Source organism: Bolinopsis microptera, chromosome 5 (genome assembly GCF_026151205.1).
Source record: "Bolinopsis microptera isolate Bmic1 chromosome 5, MBARI_Bmic_1.0, whole genome shotgun sequence".
NCBI lineage: Eukaryota > Metazoa > Ctenophora > Tentaculata > Lobata > Bolinopsidae > Bolinopsis > Bolinopsis microptera.
Genome location: NC_087076.1, coordinates 1,893,294 through 1,915,620, shown reverse-complemented (window position 1 = coordinate 1,915,620; position 22,327 = coordinate 1,893,294). Strand labels below are relative to the sequence as shown.

The 22,327-nt window shown below is 37.7% G+C and overlaps 2 protein-coding genes across 2 annotated transcripts; both read left to right on the top strand.

Moving 5' to 3' along the window:
- The first annotated feature begins 108 nt into the window (after positions 1-108).
- Positions 109-16,812, top strand: LOC134815723 (uncharacterized). Its single transcript, XM_063824297.1, has 3 exons — positions 109-186; positions 384-515; positions 15,305-16,812. Exon 3 carries the CDS (start codon positions 15,308-15,310, stop codon positions 16,307-16,309), a length of 1,002 nt encoding a protein of 333 aa, XP_063680367.1. The 5' UTR covers positions 109-186; positions 384-515; positions 15,305-15,307; the 3' UTR covers positions 16,310-16,812.
- A 3,125-nt stretch (positions 16,813-19,937) lies between these two features.
- On the top strand, positions 19,938-21,607 carry LOC134815289 (uncharacterized). Its single transcript, XM_063823802.1, has 2 exons — positions 19,938-21,236; positions 21,478-21,607. The coding sequence occupies exon 1, from the start codon at positions 19,938-19,940 to the stop codon at positions 21,174-21,176; it is 1,239 nt and encodes a 412-aa protein (XP_063679872.1). The 3' UTR covers positions 21,177-21,236; positions 21,478-21,607.
- The last annotated feature ends 720 nt before the right edge of the window (positions 21,608-22,327 follow it).

Sequence of the window (22,327 nt, the reverse complement as noted above, 5' to 3'; positions counted from 1 at the left end):
AAGAAAAGGGTTTAAAATTAGATAGTTATGTTGCTGATCTAAGAATTAATTTTCCAAATTGGTAATGTTTCCAGCTTTGATGCGATCTATAATATCTATTCCTGCTGCAGGCATGGCTCATCAAGATATTCAGATTTGACATAAGTAAAGACTTCTGTGATGATTTAAATAGGACCGACCTGAAAGGCAAGCAAGTTTTAAGATGAAATCCTAATTTAACATTCAAAATCTAGCTATAAATTTCTTGAATTTCCAGTCTGTTCAGAAAAAAAACTACAGATTTTGAAGTTAAATATCATGATGCTTTAAAAAACAATGCACGATTTCTAGAACAGACTGATAACGATGTGTAATTTGTATTTTTCATGTACTATTTATTTCAGGGACACACTATTTCTCCAGACTAATAGTCACCAGATGATGGTGTGATCTGGAATCATTTACTGAGTGTTGAATCATCTCCCTGTATCATCGCCATCAGGCTGCTCAAGTTGGATACAGCATTTCTTACTTAGGTTCGTAAATATTCAGGAAACTAATTTGTACCAGTAAAATTTGTGGGTGAGGTGAGGTGGGCCATACTAATAGTAACAAGTGATAAACAATAATAATTGTTTACAATTTCATCAAAATAAAAGCAAACTCATCAAGTAAATTATAGGTAGCATATATCATAACAATTGATAACAGACTTCAAAGACTGTGCTATTGTGTCATTTTGCACCTATACTACTATGGTGCAGTTCTTAAATTTTGCTATTTTGAATTTTTGGTCTATTGTCTAAATCCTGACACTTCTTCTGAAATATTTCTCAGACTTTATTGAATATTTGTTTTCTTGCATGTTTTTTTTGCATACTCTTCATTGTATTGTAGTATTACCAAGTCCAGGCACTAAACTGATGAGACAACATGCCGCATTAGCTGCGGTACGCATGAAAAAATCCAGCAAGAAATCATCATGTTCACCCAAAAAATCGTAGTTCATTTTCTCGAAGAATGTTTGACCAAAAGCCACTACATTTGACTCTTTACATGTTATATGTCGGATAAGTTTCATCATGTTTAACAAATCATACTGACGTTTCCTTAACCGCGGACCATGTGTGTTATATCGGTGGGCAGAGTATGCGGATAATTTCAGAACTTCATGGAGTTGAAGTTCGAAATCTTCTCTATTAATTAGCTTATCTTTACATCTCGATTCTATAAAACTGAACATTATGTCAAGTAGCGTTCTAATGAGACTGCAGAAAAATCTGTCCTTCGTTTCCTCGTCACACTGAAACAGACCGTATACAACCTTGGTGGTTGATTCCTTGAACTCTTCGTGTTTCTCCGAACAAACGACACCTTTCAAGTTCTTAGAAATTCCGTCTAATAAGCACGAATTTAAATCACTCAGTTTGTCCTCGGGAAACTCGCGATAAAAATCTGAAACAGCATCCATCAATGTAATGAGAATATAATCTTCGCTATCGTGTCCGTCGTTTTTACATACTAGTCTTATCAAGAGTTTTATGGTTGGCCGCAAGGTAGTGTCTTTGACACTTTGGTACCAGTTCGAGTTTCCCACACACAGATATGCGTGGATTAAAGAGTAGCCAACGTCCATATTCTCGTCCCCTATTCCAAACCTGCACAATTATCATATAATTTTACTTTTTAATTACGAACAAGCTAGTTATATACCATTTCTATTGTTGTGTTCTAAGTGCTGCACAGTGCAGGGCTTTAAATTCAATTCATCAGAATTCGTGTTGGTTCAATTTAGCTAATGTTTCAAAAAGCTTGGAAACGAATGATTTAGGGCTAACATTTCAAAGGATTTACTTGATCTTACGTCACAGGTGGGCTCCATTATAATTTAAAGAAAATAATATTATTGCTTTGTATCGGTATAATGGCCATGGCACGAGAGTGTATTACAAAGACACATAAAACACTAAAACACTAACCTGCTGCCAAGAAGTAACAATATCACGAACACACTGTGTAAATGTCTGGAATTCATCGTCTGAAGGTATTCAGACGATCAAGACTGTGTCCTTGTTTTCAGTAATCTCAGCTATGAATCACATTTTACATTTTCTATCTAACATGTGTGGACGGACAGTTGCAGTATAAGTAATAATTCGAAGCAAATTATTTGGTATATTTAACATAATGTTAATGAGGAGAATTAGACTGCGTTTGTTTACGAATCTGAATGATTTGTATCGAATAAAAATGTGGAAATCTGTCTTTGTGTGATTAATCTTATCTTATTAATAAAACATTAGAAACCGTAATCTGTATACAACAAACGCAATACGCATCAAGGACTATGAGCAAGATTTAAAGACTAACGAATACCATAGTATCACGAACTTGCACCATAATGATAAAACCAGACTAGTAAAACTCCCTAATATTAAGCAATTTCAAATGGCATTTACCAGGTGTACGATCAAATGGCGTTTGATAAATATCAACAGTTTATGATCTCACTGGTCTTCTTGAAATGTCCTACCATACCAGCTGTGTGTTTCGGGCGAATGATTACAGAGAAAGTTTATAACACCTGTTGACAGTGTCCAGTTCTTGATTTGCCTCACATGACCTTGCATTCTGTGTCGTGACCGGTGAGTTTTGATAGTTTCCAGTGGTCTAATCTGTATTTCATGCGAATCTGCAATCAGTGTCATTCAATTTGAAAGTGTTATTTTGTCATCTCAATTTTAGATGTCATGAAAATTATGTGTCTATTGTATGTAATATACAATAGATATATCAATGAATAACAAACTTCAAAATTGAATATGCGAAATTTTGTTGTCAGCCGTACATGAGCCACTCGACCACTTGGTACGACAATATGCAGCTCGAAGACTCTGAAGTTGTATTCTATTTAATGAAATAAATTTGATCAACCGACTTGCTAATTAGGTTACAACGTTTTTGTTCATTCATGTTATATTCAACACTGTTCTGTTTAGCCACAATATTCCAGAGAAATAAAATGGATTTAATATTAAACGGAGGAGTGATAGCGTCACAGTGCGACCCGATACGGTCGTCTGAATGGTTCATAACATGAACTGCGTGATGTGACATACATAATTATATAGGGAATCATCGACTGTTCATTTCTAAGGAATATTTAAAAATACGTGAATATCACAGCAGCTGTGTAAACTGATTGATTTTACCAGATCCTAAAAGTGCAGCCGAGACCCTATTACATAATACGGAGATACTGAGATTGTCGCTCATGATCTGTGTAATATTGCTGATTGTGTGTCAAACCACTGGCCACGCCCAATATCCATCTGTAGTCTGTACAATAGACCGCTGGTATGATTCACCTTGCTCTGTGCTCTGTAACAATGTACAATTATTATTGTCCTGCCTAATCTCAAATCTAGGTAGGAATGTAGTAACTATATTACTATTAGTACAATGTAATACCTCGTACAGCGTGGACATGTCTGACCTGATGATATTTGTTAGAGTACACTACAAATTACTTGATTAACAAACTCTCTTCACATTTTTAAATAATATTAATATATCAGGTTACTAGACTTTTAACTTTGGGACACGTAATTTCAAAATGATCAAATGCTTAACGCTCACGAACTGTCAATATGATCTGTCAATATGATCATGACGTAACATTAAACTGTAGAGAGTGAATTATAAAACGTAGTGAAATTATCATTTCACTGAAATGTCTTGTAAGTTGTACTTTGCCTGCGTCACATCCTGCGTCACAGCCGCGTCACACTCCTGTAATTATGGTACACGCTACCTTAACTCTATACATTAACTACCCGTAGTCTTGTAGGATCCCTTTGAGTCCTTCAAAGGGATCATACAAGACTTCACAAAAATAAAGTGGTGTAATCTTTAGAATTTTGATTGGCAACTTAATGATTCCATAGGTCTTTCACTATTTAATTCGAAGATTTCAATTTGTCAGCTAACCGTCAACCGAGTATCAATATGTTAACAAAATTTGGTCTAATTTTCGCTTAATCGAGCAAAATATTGTGTTTGGTCTGGCTTACATTTTGCAATTCGGAAACCAGTTACGATTCGTAATCAGTAATTCGTGAACACTTTGCAGAATTCAAATTCTATTTTAGGTGCAATTTCAAGTGAACTAGACAGAGGAGAGATTCTCAGATAGATTCATCCTGGTTCAAATTGATCGACATGGTGTACGCTGCTATGTATAGCAACTTTTGGTAGAATACACATTTGTTGATCAAATTCATTGACGATATCAATCTGTTGGGCGATTCAGCTCTTGTTTAAAAGGGTAAAAAACTAGAACTTACTTGGTTCATTGTTGGTTACCTATTACTATTTACTTGTTATATAATTCTAACAAAATGACTGGTTGTTAAAAGCTTTGTCACTGGCAGTAGGACTACCTAGACGTCTTAAAAGTGTTGTCCCTGTTGTGCAACTATTTCACGTTCCCCACCAGTAGTAATATACTGTATTGTTCTCATGAGGGCGGGTACCTCCCTCTATTATGAGCGCTTTAGTACAACAACATACTGAGGAGCTTTACTTTCATTGTTGGTATTTTAGTGATGTCGTCTGATGTCTTCTGGTCGTGGATTTGTAAAATGAGTACTTCTCAAAGACCAAATCTATCAGAATCTTCTTTTGGGTTCATGTATTTGCCATGGTACACACTACACAGGTTATGCATTAAACTATAACTTCTAACTTATCGATAATTCGGTCTTTCCCGTAACATCTTATTGTAGTCCGTATAAAGCTTCTTTTTTGTTTATTTTGTTTATTTTGTTCGTGTCTTCAGTCTTTCTTCCTGCTAACGCCTGCTATTGTTATGTCATTGTTATCACGCGACCAATGTCTACAACAAAGCTTCAAAGCTTGGTCTCATTCCAATTGTTTGTTTGTTTGTTTTTAAGAAGGAGTTTGTTGTGCTGGTTCTCTATTTTTGTTCACCACAATTCACATTTGTTGATAAAACTTGATAAAAGTACGAAAGGAATTGATTTTGTGCCGTGTTCTTCAATTATTTGTCTAATATCCGCTAATTCGATGTTAACTTTATGACTTAAAACTTAATACTATAATTTTATGTCGTTGCATCTTTCCAGAATTCATCAGAATGACTGAGTCATTCACTTTTATCGTAAACATTTGTCATGCGATGCTCCTCCGACCTGTTATCTTAAACCGTTTACTAAAATAAATCGTACGGTGATGACCTCATTGTCATGACCCTATTTAAAGAAGTTATTTTAGTCTTTATTATTATATAACTTTATTCAAATCAAAAATAGAACATAAATGAACATCTTAAAGATCTGATAAGTAGCCAGAAAAAAAGAAACACTGATACACAAGCTATAACAACTTCTTCCATCCCGCTCTATCAGAGGCTAAAAGTCTTAAATTGTACAAATCGTCTGTATTTACAAATGGAATGTTCCTGCTACCTAAATCAAATTTAATAGTCTTAAGCAAGTTCGACTGGTGTCTACCTACTCTACCCTTTTTAGTACTCTGACTCTCTACTGCAAAGTGTAATGCAAGCTGTGTAGGTGAGTTGTTATCACTGCGAAGGACATGTCCGAGCATCCTCCATCGTGCACATGCAACACGCTCACTGAGTGGAACCACTTCACATCTCTTGTAAAGGGTGTCGTTTTTGATTATATTAGGGTAAGTCATTCTGATGATTTGCCTCAGATGCTTTCTGTGGCAAATATCCAGTTTACTCAGTAGCTGCTTTGAAGCTGCCCAGCAGCTACAATTATACATTAAGACGGAGACCACCTGGGCTTCGTAGATCTTAAGTCTGGTCTTAAGAGGTATACGTTTACCTTGTTCCCAAACTTTCTTGTAGGTTTGGAAAGCAAGATTTGCCAGAATACATCGTCTTTTTATGTCCTCGTTGCTGCACAATTTGGAACCAAGTGAGATAGATGATCTCCAGGGCTCTCTTCCTCGAAGTGGCTCTCCTTTGTCATCAACTTCGTTCTTCTCGGCCAGATAGATATGTGTGAACTCAGTTTTTGATTCGTTGACAAAAAGATTCCACTCCTCCAATATCTCCTTGCATATTGGTAACATGGACTCCAAATTCTTTTTATCCTCGTCTGTGAAGTCTGCGTCGTCTGCATACTCCCACTCAAGAGGTAGCAGGTTTTCAGCAAACGGAGGGTTGGGTCTTAGATAAGACATAAAGGCACGAAGGTGGTAAAGTGCGCCAGCCAAATACAGGGTGAAAAGGTTTCCAGACAAACTATCACCTTGGAACGCACCTATCGTGACAATGAACTCCCCTGATACGGTAGACCTCACTTTAATCTTCAGTTTGGTACATGAGAGTAGGTACCTTACCAGTCGGATGTCGTCTTCACTACAACCAGCATCAGCAAGAAGTTCTAGCAAAACTGATCTCTTAATGGTGTCGAATGCAGATGACATATCAATACCCATTTTGTGTAGAGACCAGCGTTTCTCCTTCACAACTGAAACTAGGATCCGTTGTGTCCAAACAATATTTGCACAGCTATGGCCAGGCTTGTAGGCATTTTGCCAAGGTCCAGTGTACTGAGAAACTTGTCTTTGAATGCGTCTAAGCCCTAAGGACTATCATGGACAATATCTTCCTGGTGCCGTTTAAAAGACAAAGAGGGCGCAAACTTTTTAAAGGTCCACGTGGCTTACCAGGTTTTTGCAGTGGGGTAAGGAATCCTTCAGTGAATGAAGGTACATGTTCATGACGTTCAAAAGATTGATTGGTCAGCTGTGCAAATGTAGAATAGAAAATAGGTGGGGAGTGTTTAAGGAATTCGTTTGGTATACCATCAGGACCAACAGCCTTACCATTTCTTAGCTTTTTGGCAGCTTGTTCCACTTCAAAGGATGTTATGGGATTGTTAAGTGGCTGAGGACTGCCAACAAACGGCTCAAGTGGAGGTTCACTGTCTGGTCCTGTGTAGTGTTGCTCAAAATAGTTGCGTATAATGTCAGCTTTGTCACTCTCATTATCTACCAGTTGATTCTTGTCATTAAAAACAGAGATGGAGTCTGATTTCTTGTTACCTGATAGTTGCCGGACAGCTTCAAACATTTTACGGCCGTCGTCTGTATTATTGATAGAGTCTGCAAGACTGTTTGCAACTTCTATTCTGAGAGTATTCAGTCGCTTCTTAATGTCATTTGAGAGTTTGTTAATTTTTGATCTCAAGTCCTTTCTGTCTCTGTATTCATTATTATTCAGAAGTTGTAGCAATCGTTTTCTTTCCTCTGACATTTCAACAACTTCACTATCAGAAGAGTGGTGTCTCTTTCGCTGTGGCTCGCGTAGACCCACAGTGGAGATGGCAGCAGTCTCAACACTTTTAAATAGTTTTCCGAACTGTTGACAAGTATCATTAGAAGAATAGTCAGGTTCAGATACAAGTTGGTTGATATTAACAGTAAGTGCAGATTTAAACTGTTGTTGCGCTGCAATGTTACCTACAAGAGTGGTTGTGTTGAATGCCTTCTGAGTAGTCCTCTTCTTCCTGTAGAAACTATAACGCAGGGAAAAATCTGCTTTCACAACTACAAGCTTGTGGTCACTGCGGTGCTTAGTTCCCGCATATGACCTTGCATCAGTCAGTAGTGCTTTGCTCCTGGACTTGCAAAGTATATAGTCTATCTGTGAGAAGTATGGTTTACTCTTTCGGGTGGATTGGTCTCTTACCCATCCAGTGCGTGTAGTTATATGCCTGCTGCTGTGGGAGAATGAAGTATTGGTAGCAAATAAGCCATTTGCTGCCAGAAAATGTAACAATCTCTCTCCATTCTCGTTCCTTCTACCAACACCATGCCTACCTATGTGCTGCTGTAAACCATTTTCTTCATCAACAAGTGAACGCTTGCCTAACTTGGCATTGAAGTCACCTAACATCCATACTTCAAATCGAGCAGGAACACTGATAGCCTCAAGAAGCTCACCATAAAATTGATCAGCTAGTTGAGGGTTCTGGACTGATTTTGGATTAGTAGGACTGTAACAATTTATAATTCTGATATAACAAGGTGGTTTGTTTACCCGATTGGGTTTTAGTTTAACGTCCATGTAAACGACTCTGTCACTGATCTGATGATGCGATAAAACACTGTCCATAAAACGCTTGTTAACAACAAAACCAAGACCTCCATGTCTACCCTGCTTCTGGTCAAACAGAAACAGTCTATGATGACCGGGAAGTGTTGTTTCCAAGAATTCACGAGTTTTGGTTTCTTGTAAGGCCAAAATATCTAAATCGTATCTGTCGATGTCCTCTGCAACAAGATGTTGCTTGTGAGTGGTGGAGAGACCACAAACATTCCATGTCCCAAAATTGAGTGTCGTACTAGCAATGATGGAAAAAGTTGCACAAAGAAGGTATCCAGCGATCTTTGTCGAGGCGATAAACTTACTGGCTGCTTTCACTGCCATGCGGACTCGTTACTGTCACACACCATCCTAAAGTCTTTATAAAGTTGTTATCAGCCCAGTCTTATAAAATAATACCTTCGTATTACTTGCTCGGTTAAAATTGTGCAATTTGCAATGTGCAATGTGCAATGTGCAATGCGCAATGTGCAATGCGCAATGTGCAATGTACAATGTGGGAAGGTATCTGGAAACAGTAACTATAGTCCGGATGTGTTGAGCCGTGTGGGAGGGTTGAAATTTGAAACAGTATTCTTCTTAGCAATTATACTTGCAGCTGATTTCATTTAATTGCAATTTTATTCTGCTATTTTTATGGTGTTTTTCACTCCCACTGCTGTAGGTCCAATAGGAATGTGCTAGGCAACCTTCTGCTGGGTCTATAAATAAACTAATAAGCTGCGGGCTGCAGCCCTTAATCACGTAATAAGATAACACTGTTAGATAAATGGCGACAGTCTGACGTCTGCCATTCCCGGCTTAGTCTCTACTTAGTCTCTACTTAGTCTCTAATTAGTCTCTACTTAGTCTCTACTTAGTCTCTACTTAGTCTCTACTTAGTCCAGCCCCTTTTTACAAGTCCCATTCTCGGCCAAAAAGTGGTCCAACCCAACAAAAAAACCATTTTACCTCAAATTTCAATTTTGGGAATGGTTTTTTTTGGTTTTGAGAGTTTTTGTTGTTGATTTTTTTGGATTTTTTTTCCTTTTTTTGTAACTTTTCATCTAATTCGACTACATTGAAAACAAAATCCCTACTAAATAGTGGGTATAATTTACCCATTTCCCAATGTTCAATGAGCTGTTTAAAGCAATTTCTGGGTGGGTATCTTATTTTATATACCAAGACACAGTTAGTACCGTGATTTCTCAACAGTTAGTACCGCAAAAGCTGGCAAAAGGGGGTAGGTGTCTTAATTATTATCCGAAAAAACAGTTAGTACCGCGAAGGGGGTGGGTGGGTCTTTCGAAAAATTCAAAAATTAAACTTAGTCGATGTCACGTACAGAACTTAGTACCTGATCCCCCCAGACCCCCCTAGTATCTTTATCTGATTATTCCAAGAATACTCGAAGATAGCACCAAAATGTAAATTAGTTAATTGTGGAAATGCCCTAGAATTTTGAATATGTTTAGCCCCTATCATGTCTTATTTATATCGGTAGCAGAAGTTCAAGTGCTGAGCTGAATCACGCCTCTCCCCAAGTAAACTGAATTGACAGTGCTGAGTGCCTTCATCGGCAGTGTTGTTTCATAATCCTCAGTTGAAATGGTTTGTTAAGTTAGTTCTTTTGCTTTACACGTTAATTTGCTTTCGGTCGATGGTTTTGTATTTTGTTTTTATTTATTAACACGAAATCCGAAGTAGTGGGTTTCTCTGAAGAAAAATGTGTATTACCGTTATTGATGGATTTCAAGACAAGTTGTTGGGAAAAAACCAGATACGAAGAAAAGGCAGATGATATGACAATTCTTCGTATTCCAAACGATAATAAACTGCTCGTGGACAATGAATATATTTCACACTCGTTCATTATTCATCCTTCTATGGGGATGAATTTACTTTGGTTAGGGAGAGCCTCGTTTGGTGCTATAACTTGGTAATACGATTCCATGCTTTTCCAGATTGTTCCACATCTGGCATCACAATATTATGTAATTTGATAAAATGGGCAGAGGTACAAAGGCAACATAATATGCCAAATATAGAGTTGGACAAATTTCGAAGCTTCTGGAATAGTCTAGCAGGTTGCTTCTTCATAGTATAAATATTAAATATGTTGATCTTTCATATTTATTACAAAATCGCTCAGTTCATTTCGTTAAGGTGTCCTGTAGCCTGTTCCTTATGTAACTGTTGTTTTCAGATCTAATCGTAAACTGATTTTCAATTTAGTTTCGTACGTGCCCACTGCTTCGTTTAAGTTTACCCTCAGACAGATGTATAATTGCTCAAATTTGTGTTATTACCATCAAAACACGAGCCAGCTTTGCTACTCCCAGGAATTATTCCACGCAGTTGCTCTTTATTTGCAATGAATTGGTTGACCTGTGTTTCAATAAGCGCATTTGTTATAATTGCTCTTCTTGCAACAATAAATAGTTCATGTCTTGACCCTTGGTCTCAGCAATTGTTATTTGTTTGGCGGTCCTGTTTAATATCCATGAAATCTTTACAGTAACGATTCTGTTAAATGTTATATCGGCTCATTAAGTTTAGATTGGCAAACAAAGAGAGGTTGTTTTTTCTGACAAGTCTTCATTTGCCTGCTGCTTTGAACTTCAGAACTTTTGTGATTAATAAGATTTATAGAAACACCTGCTCAAAATTGTTCAAAACAAAGATTGTACCATAAAGAGGAATACCAAGCAGCTACTTTAATTCGTAACAGCCAATTTTGCAGTTTTCAGGGAGAACCTCTATCATGTAATGGGTAATATTGGAGTATTAAACCCAGTAAATATAGGAAGTTCATTCAAGATAACGGTGCTACAAAATAAAATAAAACTGTATTTGTAGAATATAGTGTAATTATGCACAAACATATAGTTATTAAATATTTATGCACCGTCCTGATGGGTACATCGCCAAATAAATTATGATCATTTTAGTCTCGGCTATATTAGTCAGTTGTGGCCCACGCTTACTGATCAATATTTAACATAATTTTCCTTTCGGCGTGCATATTCGATGAAACCATGATTTGAGTAAAATTGTTCACGGGAGCCTAATCACTAATATTGTTTTTATTTATCTGATTAACACGGCTAGGTTGCTGGTCACCCAGTTGCGACAGTGTCTTAAAATGATATCACAATACTTATCTAGACATTATAAGTTATCGGGGTTTGTAATACTGAAGTGTGAACTAAATTATGCTCTAATATAATTCATATTGTAATCTGATGGTAGATCATTTTCAGTTTGCTTCAAGTCTGAAACATTGAGGTTTAGTCGAAATTATTCTACTCTATATACAAATAGATAGCAAAGTTGTGGTTCATAAACACTCAGCTGATTTAATTTACAAACTTAAACCCGTTTTCCCGGCTTTAACTTTGAGAATTAAATTTAGCATAATGTCTTCCGATGAAAAACACATACTGCAGAGGTCTGACTGTTGTTTTTAGCTCCTACTTTATCGTACCAACACACTGCATCCACGTTTGGGAATTATAGACAATATTTAGGAGTAGTATTATAGAGTTGTATAGTATTACATGACAGTGTATGAGTAAGTATAGAGTTGGTCGTCTTTATTTGAATATCTAATTAGTTTTCCTGCAGCGTTTTGAACCGATAAATGGAGATAATATAAGCAGTAAGTACCTTATCAGTAAGTACATTATCAGTTGGCGTAAAATCAAGTATCCGCCAAACCTGGCACAAAACTACTGAATGTAGAACAACTCATTACTTTTCTTCGTTATCATCCCATCATTTAATTTAGATGAAGAAACTTGCAGTGAACAAAACTCTCTTCGAAGAAAATGAGTTTCTGCGAGGAATAATCTAATTTTCCTTCGTGCAGTTTTAACACTTTCCCCCACAAACTTGATCAATGCTCCGACAATTTCACTGGACATGTCAGATCTTACATGTACCTGCCAACTTTTGTTGCTTGTTTACTACCGCAACCTGTTTAATTCAGTTCATCTTGGCAGAAAGCCAACTCAGCAACTTGCAAAATTGCGTACATCATTTCACCGCATTTTTCAGATACTCCTGAACTGACTGGAGCTCGGCTAGCCACCAATATTAGACACTCTTTTAGTTACCTTTTGTTCGCGCTGTGCCAGGAAACCTCCTACTTTCATAGTACAGGGTGTTTCAAGTCTTGCGAGGATGTTCTTTTTGACCTAAATTTACCTCTGTTGAGAGGGGACCGAATGCTATGGTGGTCATGGTAACGTAACAACTTGAGAAGTCACCACTAAACTTTAGAACTACCAATAATTTTTTACAGAATGAAGTTTAGACAAATGGATTAAAAGTTATCCTGGAAAAAGAACATCCTCACAAGACTTTTGAAACACCCTGTAAAACATTATGTGTTGATCAGTGTGTATGTTTGTAATGTTGTACTGATTGTCATTACAGAACTGTTTAAACATGACCTCATTGTGTTATGAGTAACGTTGTGTATTGTAGTATTGTAGTATTGTAGATAGTATAATTAAATGAGTCATTTTTAATGTATTGTCTAGTTGTATTGAGCAATCCAGGGAGGGGTGGTAGTGGGAGGGGTGGTAGTGGGAGGGGTGGTAGTGGGAGGGGTGGTAGTGGGAGGGATGGTAGTGGGAGGGGTGGTAGTGGGAGGGGTGGTAGTGGGAGGGGTGGTAGTGGGAGGGGTGGTAGTGGGAGGGGTGGTAGTGGGAGGGGTGGTAGTGGGCGGGGTGGTAGTGGGCGGGGCGGTAGTGGGAGGGGTGGTAGTGGGAGGGGTGGTAGTGGGCGGGGTGGCAGTGAGAGGGGTGGTAGTGGGAGGGGTGGTAGTGGGCGGGGTGGTAGTGGGAGGGGTGGTAGTGGGAGGGGTGGTAGTGGGGCGGTAGTGGGCGGGGTGGTAGTGGGAGGGGTGGTAGTGGGAGGGGTGGTAGTGGGAGGGGTGGTAGTGGGCGGGGTGGCAGTGAGAGGGGTGGTAGTGGGCGGGGTGGCAGTGAGAGGGGTGGTAGTGGGCGGGGTGGTAGTGGGAGGGGTGGTAGTGGGAGGGGTGGTAGTGGGAGGGGTGGTAGTGGGAGGGGTGGTAGTGGGAGGGGTGGTAGTGGGAGGGGTGGTAGTGGAAGGGGTGGTAGTGGGGCGGTAGTGGGCGGGGTGGTAGTGGGAGGGGTGGTAGTGGGAGGGGTCGGTTGTGAGAGAGGGGAGTTTTTGACTGACCAACCGTCAAAACTCGTTAAGCAGGCTCTTGACCAACTAAATCATTGATCATTAATATAAGGATAACGATTAAACATGGCCTCCCTCATCTGTCATTACAATACAATTAATTTGAGCTATACAATGTTAAACTATACATTAATAGTTATAATACACACTACACAGTACAATGCATCGAAGTAAACACGACTGGCCATTCCTTTTTGTATATCAGTCTTAAAACTGCAAGGGTTACCAGGGACCTATCTCAGTAGACCTGCGCTAAGCCTGTAGTTTTAAACTGGTGTACTACTAAAAAGAATCAATTTAAATTATAAACTTTCCTACGGCTTATTGTGTCATAGTTGTCCAGTTGGCGTGATCATTCTTAATATATTAAAATTATTCTACTATTAGGCATCAGCTTATGGTGCGCCTGATTTTGATAATTTTTATAAGTTCACTTTAAAGGATGAGGGGACCTTAGAATTCACTTCCAAATATTCGCGTTTAAGTCCTGTGAAAGTGTGTAGAATCAAAAAATACGCCGGACTGTGAAATCGATAATTCGTGCAATATCACGCCGCGCTCCTATTGGCTGATAGCAATTTTGGGCTGTGACGTCACTTATGTGTTAAGACCAACGTGTGCGCGCACACTTCGCTCGTGTCAACATTTTGTTCTTGGTTCTGTTCTGTTTTAATTACGTCGTGTTACCTTTGGCGTTTGCGAGAGCAGTATCTTTGGTTGCACTGAATTAGTCTAAGTTACGAATAATTCTCTTTAATAGTTAAATGTAACTCAGAAAGGCTTACTTGTAGTTGTAGTAGGTATTTCTATTTATAAATAGCTAAGATAAGTAGCATCCGCTAACTAAACCACAAACTGCTATTTTGTTTTGACTTGTTTGAAACCCGATATGGACACAATTAAAAATCGGCATATTTCGTTATACAAGAATAAAGGAATGTATTTTCATATGAAATGTGCGATTAACAATATAAAATCAAGTGTTGCAATCGGCAGAGCACAATCAAATCAAGTGTTGCAATTGGCAGAGCACAATACATATGAAATAGAAGATATGTTGACCGACCCACTTAATATATGTTTAGATTGAATGTATGATGTAGTAGAAGACATTTTACTAGCTGGCCCTTGGCGCCTCTAGTCCTATCTGAGTGCGCACGTGCGGTTTGACACAGCGCGTGTACCGGCCTTTAGTTGTACACTCATTTATAATTTACCGTTTTAGTTTGCTGTGACTTGAGTGTAAAGCGTAACGAATGTGGATGTGTTCGTCTGTTACGTATAATATTGCTTGGTGTAATAGTTGCAAATCTTGCTTACGTTATAAGTAGTGTCACATAGTGATTTAGAACTTAAAAGCTTGGTGCTTGGTGCTTGTCCAACTGGATGAAGACATGCATTTCATACCTACCCGATCCATTTTTATTAGGACCGTGTTGTGTTGATATGACATGTTGATATATCAACTGTGGTACGATACAGGGAGTTGCTAGGTGTTACGTTGGGAGCTATAAATATACATAATTTACATGCCTTTCTGTGTGACTTCAATCTTATTTCAGTTGTATCTCGGCTCATGGTTATCGTAGGGTGATAATTCTTTTTTCAACCGGTCATAAAAAGTCTCCTCTCCATTGGTTATAGGCTCGTTAGTATCGTAAATTGTTAATGTATTCTTAATTAGTAATTTAGTCGGCCCGCACGCTCATTTTACCTGTATTTCTATATGCGCGGATCAGAGCAACTCACATAATTGACGTCACAGGTTCAAATTGTTTTGGCTGGATATCTCGGCGCGCGAATGAAATACAACTTTGCGGATTTCACTAAAGTGGTTTATACGATTAATGTAATAAAAGGATTTGCACGAGAAAAAAAACTTTTTCTAAGGTCCCCTCATCCTTTAAATGATCTGACAAATTATAGTTCAATAACTAATTCGTTACTATTTCTCAGAAGATGAAAATAAAGCTGCTAGTGGTGCGACATGGGGAGACAGACTTCAACACGGAGCACCGAATAAACGGTCAGTTCAACTCAAACCTGACTGGAGCAGGTATTAGGGAGAGTGAGATTTGTGGCCGGTATCTCCAGGCACTCCACTTTGACAAGGTTCTTGTCAGTGATCTGGGCAGGACCATTAAAACGCTCCAGTGTTTCGGTCTGGCTGGTGAAATGGAGGGTCGTCTCCGAGACAGGAACTTCGGGCCGTATAACGGAGAATTGTACGCTATCTACGTTAAAGCAAAACACGAGGAGAGACAGAGATTATGCAATGGAACTCAGGATATTGATGGACAGTACTTGGTTCCTAGCTCCAGCTCTTCTTGCGTTCTTTCGTGCAGTGACCACGGACACGCTAATGGGCCCACTAAAGGACATGCTAAAGGAAATGCTAACGGACACGCAAACGGGCCCACTAATGGAAATGCTAACGGACACGCAAACGGGCTCGATAACGGACACGCCAACGGGCCCACTAAAGGACACGCTAATGGGCCAACTAAAGGACACGCTAACGGGCCCACTAAAGGACACGCTAAAGGAAATGCTAACGCACTCACTAACGGAAAAGCGACCGGAAACATCCTCAGTTCACGAGATAACGTTTACTATGATGATATGAAAACAGAAATAGAACCGAGAGGAGTGGAGAGGTATGAGAATATGTTCCTGCGAATAGAGGACCTCATCCTGGACACTATGTACAAAACCAACAAGGAGCTGAGCAAGAAGAAACAGACGGCTAATGTCCTATTTGTGACCCATTGCTCCCCAGTCAGGATGTGTGCCATGGTTCTTTCTTCCTTCTCCGCTCATCCCTTCCCCAAAGGTCTCCGCAAGTTCAACATACCCAACAACAGCATCTCCGAGTTTAACATTACAGTCAATGATGAGACCCACAACATTGAGAATGTTGAGCTTGGAAAATTTGCAAGCACGAAACATCTGCACATGTGAACTGTGTACACACAAATCGTACACCATGTTTATTAGTAGTTACTCTGTTAAACACGAGGGATAGATTACAGGTCTGAAATCTGAGTAAAGAATACTTGTTTCACACGTTACCATGACGATAAATGTAAGTTGTTTCTATTGATCTGAACTTGAGTGTCACAGTTTGTATCAAATTTCATAATCAAGTCCAGTCTTCAATACCTACAGTTCATAATCAAGTCCAGTCTTCAATACCTACAGTTCATTATCAAGTCCAGTCTTCAATACCTACAGTTCATCATCACTTATGTTAGTATTTACACTCTTTTATTTACTGTAAAGTTTACTCAGTTTTGAGGTTATGACCATTGACCATGTAGGTACATTGCAATGTATAGTGACTAATTTGAGCGGCTAAGCTAAGCACAGTTTCAGAAATTATTAATCAGTTTAATAGAAATTAAATAATTATTTATACTTCAGATATTATGAGCTCTTATAGGCTGCTAACATATGTTTTTTATCTGTACGGGTATATGGCCCCCAGAATATAGGTGGCCCCCAAAATATAGGTCATGTTAGTGGATACAGTTCTAACCAAGATAAGCGATACTAATGGGATCTGTTACTGCTAGGTTGGAGTAAAACATGTAACTTATGTTTCTGGATAAAAATTGTGGACCTACATGAGGTATTTTGGTATATTTGGTCATGACAGCGAAAGATTTAAACGATGTTGTCATTTTCTAGAGGGGTAAATATGGTGAAAAATTGTCATGACAAAAATCTGTCCAACACATGCCATTAAGACTACTGGTATGAGTATAAGTATTATTTTAAGCTATCTTTTCATCGAGACATCTGCAAACTGACAATTTCGAAAAAAGTTATGGCCACCACAATTTTACGGGCCCCCAGAATATAGGTCTATACGACCCCCAGAATATAGGTTGGTCAAAAACCCTGAACATGCCCAAAACCATGCTTTGGGATGCTCTACTTGTAGCTACTAGTCTCCTGAACCCACATATCAAGTTTTATCAAAATTGGATAAAAATTGGCCGAGTTATGGGATAAAAACAAAAACCATATGCCCATATTTGGGCATACGCACCAAATTTGATCGATTTTGGTCCATAAATTGGTCAAATATCAATATTTTTGAATGAAACCAACTTTATATGGAAGGTAAGCATATATTACACATTCTCTATGATTATCAGCTCAATATCTACCTAACTGTGGATTCTGTGTTCAAATAATCGCAAAAAATGAACAAAATCGCCCATATCTCAAACTGACTTCGCTCAAAACAATAGAACTCAATAGGGTTTCAATATTTTCACATGAAATTTTCAGAATCAACGTAGAATTGTCTCATGACCTTAAGTTTTGGGACAGAATTTTGAGTTAGGCCTTTAAAAAAATTTGGCGGCCAAAAATGTCTGATTTACAGTCATTGAGGTGCACATTGTATTGATACAGATAAAAACAGCCCCCCTCAATCATATCTAGGGACACTCCTTCAATCTTATTTAAGTATTTAGTTACTAGATCCCTACTAAATGAGTGCATGAAAGCTTTTTAACAAGTAAAATTAAAGATTTTACTCATTACGGGTATATGGCCCCCAGAATATAGGTTTTAAAAAAAAAATAGCGACCAAGATTCTGCATTTTCTCTGTCACCCTGAGCATTAAGGAATGTGGGGTAGTGATGAGAAACAGTTAAAGAACATATGCTGAAGAGATGGCATCATCAAAATGTATGAAGGTGGAGTATTTGAGGACGATTTTTGCATACCTATATTCTGGGGGCCGTAGTTTTTGATTTTTTGCTATTAAGTATACTCTAAACCATGTCAATTTAGTATCTGGAGCCATTGGCATCATCAATACAGTCTCAGCAACATATTCTGACTGCATATAACTGTCTGTGACAATTTTAGAACAACTTAGGAACAGATGTTTGGACCTATATTCTGGGGGCCCTGTTAAAAAATGGTATTTTTACAGGTGAAAAAAAAGTACACTTAAAAACCTAATAATTATTTTCAACTACCCAAGAAACATTTAAAGGGTTATTATGTACATATTTACAGCCCTAAACATGCTTAGAAGTAGTTTTAACACCTGTTTCTAAGTGCTCAAAAAACGACCTATATTCTGGGGGCCATATACCCGTACACGACTAATTTATTTCCAAGAAACTGCATCTTTTTGGATGATGTAATGATACGAAGGATATTATTGTTAGTGTTTATAATAATTTCGATATAAATATAATACGTACATGAATATGATGATTTGATTATTGAATTGCTCGTGTTATTCGCTAAAAATAAGACGATAGCATGCATGCAATCTTCAATGTTTAGTTTAGTTCATCATTCCAGATCATTCTCGAATATTCTATGACTGGCAGGTCCATTAATAATTTCTTAAATATATTACTATAATGAGTAAATACTTAAATTATATTTGCTCGAGGGTCCAAACAGATTACCAAATTTTAGGAATCCGCCAATCTCCGCAGCATGCTTATAATACGAATAATGTCGTGATACTTAAAATATTTTACAATCAAATGTTATGTGTTTCTGTAGATTGTTTTTAGATTGTCACTTTAATTTTGTAAAATCATTATTATATATGAAGATGTTTTACATATTTTACCAGGAATCGTGTGTCATCTTTGCTTTAAAAACTATCTAAAGATAAGACAAACAAATTCGTATAAATCTTGTAATGGGACACTCTTATCGGCAATTCCGTTAAAATTCTCGTCTGCTTGCTTGTCAGATAAGAAGTTCAGATTTGCTGCCAGTGCTATAAATAACCTACCTGAGAAATTTAAACAGCCTAGCACGAGTTGAAGGAACATTTTTATCTTGATGAGATGAAACTTTGTCGAGAATCGTCAAAATGAAAGCAAAGACGACAGAAAAGCCAAACAAATATTTCCCTTCTAAATGAATAATATAAATGGGGGGGGGGGGGGGGGGGGGGGGGGCCAAGTGGATATTTGTAGATATTTGGATAATGTCATCCACTTTTTTCGTGAATTATCCATTACAATAATCTACAAATATCTACATTTATCTACAAAAAATGTATATCTCAAATATGTGCCCAGAAATTCTACTGAATTTTTGGAGATAAATGTATAAATTTGTAGAATTTGTAGAATTTTCGAGAATTATCCATTGACAATAATCTACAAATATCTACATTTATCTACAAAAAATGTAATTTCAAATATGTGCCCAGAAATTCTACTGAATTTTTGGAGATAAATGTATAAATTTGTAGAATGTCATCCACTTTTTTCGTGGATTATCCATACTACATTAATCTACAAATATCAACAAATATCCACTTGGCTCCCCTATAAATGAACAATATAATTGTAAAACTAAAATTTTTACCAAAAGTTATCAGTTCAATCTCAAAACCGACCAAAACCCAGACCTTAATGGTCTGTACATGGCTCATTCTTTAAATTTAAATGTTATCAATTTTAAATGAGTCCCAAGATTTATTTTTGGTAATGCGTCACATATTGAAAAATATATTTAAATCGAGGACTGTTTATTATAAAATTTGCTTTTCCCATAATCTCTCAAAAATTCACACCCCCTTTCTTTAGCATGGCACCTATATTTGATGGGAATTTACGGCACTTCAGTGAAAAACCTGGGGGTTTAAAAGTAGATGATTTTTATGGAGACACAGTGGCCAACTATTTTATTTCCCATGCTCATACGGATCACTTTGAAGGACTAAAAGAGTTTCAAGATATTTTGAGGGACAGGTCAAATGACTCCGTGATTTATTGCACTAAAGAGACTGGAGAACTTATAATGAGTAGGGTAGGGTATAAACGAGAAATTCTCAGTAATAAGTTCCGCTACAAGGCTGTAGGAGAGAGATTTTCTCTGAGGCACAGAGAAAATGGGGTATCCGATACAACAGTGGAGTTTGCTAGAGCAAATCACTTACCAGGTGCTGTGATGATGTTATTCAAGGACAAGCATTACAAAGCATTGTATACTGGCGACTTTAGATTCGAGAGCTACGAACGATCTGAGGTGACGAACGAAATGAAGAGCTTTCTTGAAAACACCACAGATATAGACATTCTGTACCTGGACATAACTTGTTTAGATCTTCTGGGCGAGCGTAAGGGTGATAAAAATAAGTTTCCCTGTAAACGAATAATATTGGAGGAAATTGCAGATATGGTATCGACATTAACTGAAAATTCGGATTCATCAGAACGCAGCAATGATGAAGACGAATGTAATAGCGAAGATAGACCCGACAGTGAGGGATTCGACAGTGAGGGGAGTGGTGTAGGGGGACCCGATAGCTATAAAAATGTTCATGTAGACTGTTCAGCTTTAGGATGGCAGGAAGTGGCGAAACATCTTGCTGATCAGTTTGACAGCTCATTAGGTATCTGTCCTAAGGACCCTAAAAAGAAGCTACACCAGTGTATTGTTGAACTCCTGTCCGGTGATGTAAAGATCGAAACACCACACAAGTCATTCGTGCACAATTCTAATGGGGCTGACTGTAAATACTGCACAGACAGGACAATAAGAATAAAACCTTCACTAAAGTGGCTGTTTTACGAGCTGGAGGGGTACAGCTACAAACAGTCAACCTGGATCCGGGAGAAAGATCCAGTAGAAGAACCAGGATTTTTTAATGTCTTGTACTCTCTTCATAGTTCACACTATGAACTACAACAGTTTATGAAATTGCTGAATCTTAGCAGAAAAGCAGAAATATTCCCGATAAGCCGACCTTTAGGAGAAAACATTGAAGGGATGAGCAATAACGAAGTGAGAAGTAAGACGAAGGAATTGTTTAAAAAGTGGTAAATTACTAGCAAAATAATCACAATGATTACGGCCTGTCATCTTAAAGAAGAATTCCTATGGGTGACTTAATGCTATACTGGAAACAATCTACTTTTTATCTACTTACTTTCAGTTAAATATCTGATAACTTAACTTTTAGTCTAAACTGTTTTTATTTTTGAAGATAATATTTTCCTGTATATTATTTTATCATCTGGTTTCCACGCCGAATAGACATGACTGCCACGAAAGAACATTTATTGCGACTCAACGGTTTCTTTTATTCACAGGATTTTAATTATTTTAAGATTTTAATTTTAAGTTTGCCGATTTTAAGATGATTACGATTTATTTTTAAAATTACAACTGATGTTTTATTTTTGTTTTGTCAATACATACATATTATAATATTTATTTTTGATATAAGTGGGATATAAATGCGATATTTTCTTCTTTTTTTTCTGATTTTAGTAGTGGAACAGCAATACTAAGGTAATGGGACTACTGCGGACCCTCTACCGGCCAAACCTTGTTAACAAAGCCGCAGTCAAGGTTCGGTGAACGGTAGTTAAAAGCGCTTAAGGGACATAAGTCAAATTGGTCTACTAAAGAATTACTCCCGATAACACTCAACCTCTGTCCTGATCCAGAGGATATCACCATTTTACCTTCACACAGACATCGAACGCTGTAAGAAGATGACGATCAGACCTCATTATTTTTTTCTGATTGTTATAAATCTGCAGTGAATGTAAAATTATCAGTACAATTCTTAAACAGTTTCTCTACTTATTGACTTATTCTTGAATAACCAAATTTATCGATGGCATCGTTTTTGAAATAATCAATCAGTTAATGCTTGAAATAGAATATTGATTGAACATGATCGTTTAGCAGGTATATTAGTGATAATCACACTACAAATAGTGCCTACTGCCATGTACTAACTTATATATTATACAGACTTGACAGCTAAAGTCTGAACATTATTTCCTACCTGATAGTGTCGCTGGAAGGGGATGATAAACAGATAAGCTCACTTCAGCCTTACGAGGTGAGTCAATGTTGATGCGTTAGAGTAGTGACCCTAGTGATGGTGTGTGACTTTATGATGCGGTTTTTGCAGTTTCATATTTCATCTCAAAGACACATTTCACAATAAATATATTGTT

Excerpts from the sequence above, each read along its gene's own strand:
- LOC134815723 (XM_063824297.1), top strand. The coding sequence starts at position 15,308 with ATGAAAATAAAGCTGCTAGTGGTGCGACATGGGGAGACAGACTTCAAC.
- LOC134815289 (XM_063823802.1), top strand. The coding sequence starts at position 19,938 with ATGGCACCTATATTTGATGGGAATTTACGGCACTTCAGTGAAAAACCT.